This window comes from Canis lupus, chromosome 29 (assembly GCF_048164855.1).
Source record: "Canis lupus baileyi chromosome 29, mCanLup2.hap1, whole genome shotgun sequence".
Taxonomy (NCBI): domain Eukaryota; kingdom Metazoa; phylum Chordata; class Mammalia; order Carnivora; family Canidae; genus Canis; species Canis lupus.
The window spans coordinates 26,082,481-26,088,627 of record NC_132866.1 but is presented as its reverse complement, the minus strand read 5'-3'; the positions used below and the strand labels follow the sequence as shown (position 1 = coordinate 26,088,627).

General features: G+C 46.4%; 1 protein-coding gene across 1 annotated transcript in view; it reads left to right on the top strand.

Annotated features, from left to right (window-relative positions):
* The first annotated feature begins 5,344 nt into the window (after positions 1–5,344).
* Positions 5,345–6,147, top strand: part of WBP1L (WW domain binding protein 1 like) — a 66,645-nt gene continuing 65,842 nt past the window's right edge. The window contains exon 1 of the mRNA XM_072805506.1: positions 5,345–5,547. Within this exon, the coding sequence (XP_072661607.1) occupies positions 5,458–5,547 (90 nt within the window). The 5' untranslated portion in view covers positions 5,345–5,457. The remainder of the gene's footprint in view (positions 5,548–6,147) is intronic.

The window sequence follows — 6,147 nt, the reverse complement described above, 5'->3', positions numbered from 1 at the left end:
TGTTTTGTTTTGTTTTTAAGATTTTATTTATTCATAGACACAGAGAGAGAGGCAGAGACACAGGCAGAGGGAGAAGCAGGCTCCATGCAGGGAGCCCGATGGGACTTGATCCCGGGTCTCCAGGATCACACCCCAGGCTGCAGGCGGCGCCAAATTGCTGTGCCACCGGGGCTGCCCCAGAGCCATGGATTTTAGAACATGTGTCAAAGAGTCCTGTAGATGGTTTGTTAAAACACAGATTGTGAGTCTAGTTATGTTTCCTGAGGGAGGCAAGGGAAACAAAAGCAAAAATAAAGCATTGGTACTATATCAAAACAAAAAGCTTCTGGGGCGCCTGGGTGGCTCAGTCAGTTAAGCGTCTGTCTTTGGCTCAGGTCATGATCCTGGGGTCCTGGAATGGAGCCCCACATCAAGCTTATATCCCACATTTGGGCTCCCTGCCCAGCAGGGAGTCTACTTCTCCCTCTACCCTTCTCTATTGCTCGTGCTTTCTCTCACTCTCTCTGAAATAAAAATCTTAAAACAAGCTTCTGCATAGCCAAAGAAACAACAAAACTAAAAGAATGAGAGAAGATACTTGCCAATGACATCTGATAAAGGGTTAGTATCCAAAATACACAACGTATTACAGTTCAACACACACAAAAAGCAAATAATCCAATTTTAAAATGGGCAGAAAAGGTTTCCATCGGTAGAGCATGAGACTCTTTACCTTGGGGTCATGAGTTCAAGCCTCACATTGGGTGTGGACATTAATAAAAAATGGGCAGAAGACATGAACAGACATTTCTCCAAGGAAGACATACAGATGGTCAACATAATTCATCATCAGGGAAATGCAAATCAAGACCACAATGAGATAATACCTCAAACCTATTAGGCTAAAATAAAAAATAAAATAAATAAAAAATATATGAGAAAAACGTGTTGGCAAGGATGTGGATAAAAAAGAACTCTTGCACTGCTGGCGGGAATACAAATTGGTACAGCCACTATGGAACTGGAAACAGTATGGAGGTTTCTGAAAAAATTAAAAGTAAATTACCACATGATCCAGGAATACAAAAACACTAATTCTTTTTTTTTTTTTTTTTTTAAGGATTTACTTATTTATTCATGAGACACAGAGAGAGAGAGAGGCAGAGGGAGAAGCAGGCAGGCTCCCTGCAGGAGCCTGATGTGGGACTCGATCCGAGAACTTCAGGATCACGCCCTGAGCCAAAGGCAGATGCTCAACCGCTGAGCCACCCAAGTGTCCCCAAAAACACTAATTCAAAAAGATATATGCACCCCTATGTTTATTGCAGCATTATTTACAATAACCAAATTATGGAAGCAGTCCAAATATCCATGAAGAGGTGAATGGATAAAGAAAATGAAGTATATATATGCAAGTGAATATTACACAGCCATAAAACAAAATGAAATCTTGTCATTTGCACAACATGGATGGATCTAGAGAGTATAATGCTAAGTGAAATAAGTCAGAGAAAGAAAAATACCATGATTTTACATATAGAATTTAAGAACCAAAATCAATGAGCAACAAAAAAAAAGGAGACAAAACAAAACAAAAAAACAGATTCTTAAATACAGAAAACAAACTGATGGTTACTAGAAAGGAGGTGAGTGGGAGATGGGTGAAATAAGTGAAGGGGATTAAGAATACACATACCATGATGAGCACTAAGTAATGTATAGAATTGTTGAATCACTATGTTGTATACCTGAAACTAACATAACACTGTATGTTAACTGGAATCAAAATGAAAAAAAAAATGTGGTACCCCATCCCCAGAATTTATTATGTAGGTCTGCGGTGGAACCTGAGAATGTGCATTTCTAGTAATTGCCCAGTGATGTGGTTTCTATTAGCCTGGGGAGCACACTTCAAGAACAACTGCTCTAGGGCAGCCCCGGTGTCGCAGCGGTTTGGCGCTGCCTGCAGCCTGGGGTGTGATCCTGGAGATTGAGTCCCACATCGGGCGAGTCCCACATCGGGCTCCCTGCATGGAGCCTGCTTCTCCCTCTGTGTCTCTGTCTCTCTCTGTGTGTGTCTATGAATAAATAAAATAAAATAAAATAATAAAATAAAGTAAATTTTAAAAAAAGAACTGCTTTAAAGAAAAAGAGCCTCTTCCCTGAGGCCACGGTTCTGGCTGCAATTTAATTTTCTCCCTATTTTTCAAGATTAAAATATAATTCATATAACATAAATTCATCTTTTTAAAGTGTATATAATTCAGCATTTTTTTTTAGTATATTCACAACGTTGTAATCCTCATCACTAATTTCAGAATACTTTTAGTACTCCCCAAAGAAACTCTGTACCCTTTGGCAGTCTCTCTCCATCCCCTTCAACCCACCAAAACCCACCAAAACCCCTAATCTACTTTCTGCCTCTATAGATTAACCTATTCTGTACTTTTCATGTAAAAGAAATCCACGCAATGTGTAGTCTTTTGTGTCTGGTTTCTTTCATTTAGCATAATATTTTCAAAGTTTATCCATGCTGTAACATGTGCAATTTGATTTTAGCTGATTTCTAGCAGAAAACTGTGTCATTGAGCTAGTTTTCTTAGGGTAGGAGATCTGGCTTCAGCTTAATGCATTTCCAAAGACAAATAGGACAAACATTACCAGAGCTAGCAGAGCTTGGAAACGTTTCCAAACTGATTCTTTAAAGATTTTATTTATTTGAGAGAGAGAGAGAGAGAGAGAGAGAGCAGGAGCAGGGGGCAGAGGATGAAACAGACACCCCATCAAGCAGGGAGCTCAACTAGGGGCTCAATCCCAGGATCCTGGGATTACAGTCTGAGCGGAAGGCAGACACATAACCCACTGAACCATACAGGCGCCCCCACACTGATGTTCTTTTGAGAATTGACAACCTTCTCCTTTCCTACCCAGCTCCTAAATCATTCTAGCATTCCTCCTCCCTTTATAGACAATGGCTCTTTTGGAAAAGTCTGGAATATGTGGTGGCTATAGTTTAGAGGCACTTTAAAACACACTAATTCAAACTGTATCTCAGTTCCATTTCGTAAGACCTCTCTGCTTTCTTTGAGTTGGCACCTGTGAGATGTGGAAAGCAAGGTGGTTAGGGTGACTCAAATGACTTTGTCTGGGAAGTACTAATCCAGACTGGGCAGGCTTTAGTGTTTGTCCCATCCAGTGGCTCAGTTTAAGCTCTCAGGTAAAGAAAGGAAGGGAAGTTAGGCTAAAACATCCTGTGTTTGTTAAGTTGAAACTATTGGGGTTTCCTAATGATGATAATACCTGGCTTTTACATAGGAGGACTTAGAAAAAATTGAGGCCAGGACTGACACCCTGTGTTATGAAAGTAGTTTGGCCCTTGCCTAATACTGAATCTTTATTTCTTCCCTAAGGAGCTTGATTGGATGAATGAATTTCTAAGGCTTTTGAGATTGGCAAAAATACTTGTCACCTTTTGTAACACTTGGGAAAGCAGGATCAAGAAGAGGTAAAACTATGGACATCCTTTTTTTTTTTTTAAGATTTTTTATTTATTTATTCATAGAGACACACAGAGAGAGAATGAGAGGCAGAGACACAGGCAGAGGGAGAAGCGGGCTCCATGCAGAGAGCCTGACGTAGGACTTGCTCCAGGGTCTCCAGGATCATGCCCTGAGCTGCAGGCGGCGCTAAACCGCTGCGCCACCGGGGCTGCCCAACTGTGGACGTTCTTAAACTGAGGACAGGGCCAAATTCTTCACTTTTACCTGTTTTCTACTTTGCCACCATTTAAGCCAAGAACAAACTCCCTCTGGGCTCAGCTATGGGCTAGACTAGGCCAACCTGCAAAATGGTTTGGCAGGATTTTGAGAGGAAATTGGCAGCTACAGGCATCTGGCTTCTCCAGCCTAGGTCTTCATTTGTTCATTTACTTTACCAACATTGTTGGGCTCGTGGTTGGGCCAGGATGTTGTAGGGATTTCTCAAAAAAAAAAAAAAAAAAAAAGAGTAAGACTTGCTGTGCTATACAAGAAGCTGCAGATTTAGCGGGAGGCGTCAGCCAGGCAGATATTATAGATCAGATATAATGTGTGTTAGTGTTATGAGATTCCAGAAGAAACAAGGGCGGTGGGGGGGGGGGAGCTAGGAGTTTATAAACAGAGAACTATATGGCAATGTGTACTATAGCGCAGCACACTGGGGATCTCTTAAGTGTTTGGTGTAAGTGTGGGAAAACGTAGTGGCGGAAGTTTATGAGATAAAAAGGAGGAGGCAAGGATCAGGACACAAGAGAGGACCATATTGAGGAGATTGGACTACATATGCCCTAGGTAGTTTTAGTATTTTAAGAGAGATAGCCTTAAGACAATGATGTTTGGCTTCGTCTAGAGCACCCTTGCTGGGGAGCGCAGCAGGAATTGAGAGGGAAGGCTTGGCAACTAGGGCCAGCAGGGGAGGCCGTTTATATTTTGCAAGATGAGGGGATCCCTGGGTGGTGCAGCGGTTTAGCGCCTGCCTTTGGCCCAGGGCGCGATCCTGGAGACCCGGGATCGAATCCCACGTCGGGCTCCCGGTGCATGGAGCCTGCTTCTCCCTCTGCCTCTCTCTCTCTCTCTCTGATGACTATCATAAATAAATAAGTTAATTAAAAAATTTTATATTTTGCAAGATGAGATATGTGGATGGAAACAATGGGAGTGGATTTCAGATCTGTTTCTAAGGTGGAATCAACAGAATTTTGTTCCCGAGACTTGGGGTGACACAGCACCATGCCTCAGGTAAAGCTACTATTTCGTAGAATTCAAATTAACCTTAAACTACCACTCGGGCGTCTTGAGACCACGGAGAGGGACCCTGGTACCAGGGCTGCGCTTCAAAGCAAAAGACGTCAAAAGATTTTTTAGACTGCAGTTGTTTTCTTCTTAAGGAGCGCCTGTTACCTTCTAAAACACAATCTCTTTTCTGACGCTCTTTAGAATCACTTTACCCCTTCCCTTTCTTTGCTGAAGTGCGGCAATCTACTACTTCCGCCACGCTCAAGATGGCGGCACCCGGATTAGAGGCTTGTCAACGCTCGTACCAAGTGGCCCCGCCCCCGATCGGAGCTACTTCCGCCACTCTCGGTGGCGTGGGAGGCATTTACACCACCATGCCGCACTCAAGATGGCCCGGCTTCCTCCCACTTTTCATTGGCTAGATCCCTCCGGTCTTCCGTCTTCACGGGGGGGCGGAACTTCTATTTGATCGACAGCTATTTTGGTCAATGGGAGAAGGGCAGGGGCCCACGAAGGGCTGGAACTGGAGAGCCTGCCCGGGGTGTGGGAGGGTGTTTGGGCTGGGGCGGGGTGGAGCAGAGCCGGAAGCGGGAGGGGAGAGTGAAACAGGAAAAGAAGGGAAGAAGGAAGAAGAGGGAAGAGGAGGAGAGGGAGGAGGAGGAGGGAGGTGGCGGCGCCGTGGCGGAGGAGCAGGAGCAGGAGGGGGATGGAGAGGAGAAGGCTCCTGGGTGGCATGGCGCTCCTGCTCCTCCAGGCGCTGCCCAGCCCCCTGTCAGCCAGGGCTGAACCCCCGCAGGTAAGGGGGAGGGGGCGTCCGGGCCAGCCTGGGGGCCTGGGGGTCGTCGAGGCCTGGCTGGAGGGGGCTGAAGACGGCGTCGCTGCCTGGCTGGAGGGGGCCGGAGGAGTGCTGCTGCCAGGAGTTGAGGGGTCCCGAGAGGGGCCCCCGTGCCTGGCGTGGACAGGCTCGAGGGGGGCGTCGGTGTTGAGCTGGGGACACCTGTTTGGGTGTCAGGGAAGTGGCGGAGGCGCGGTGCTCAGCGAGTGAGGGGCCTTTGAGAGGGCAGTTAGGTCAGGTGGCTGGGATGACTGCCTGGATAGCGGTGCGAGGCTGAGGCTCGGGGGGCGCGTTCGTGTCCCCCCGGGCAGCGGGTCTCCGAGGCAGTGAGTGATGCAGTGTGTACGTGTGTGCGGGCAGGGGTACGGCGGCTGTTGAGCTGGCCTGAGACGGAGGAGGGGCTGAGAGGATATTTATTTCAAGCTGGACGGGGAAAAGTTCCGAGGGCATCTTGGCTCCATTTTTAACGTGTTGGAGGCAAGAGGTTGGAGGCCAGACTCTTGGAAGGCCTGCGGGATGAAGTGGATCGGGACCCCTCAGGATGAGGGCACAGTGGAGCTA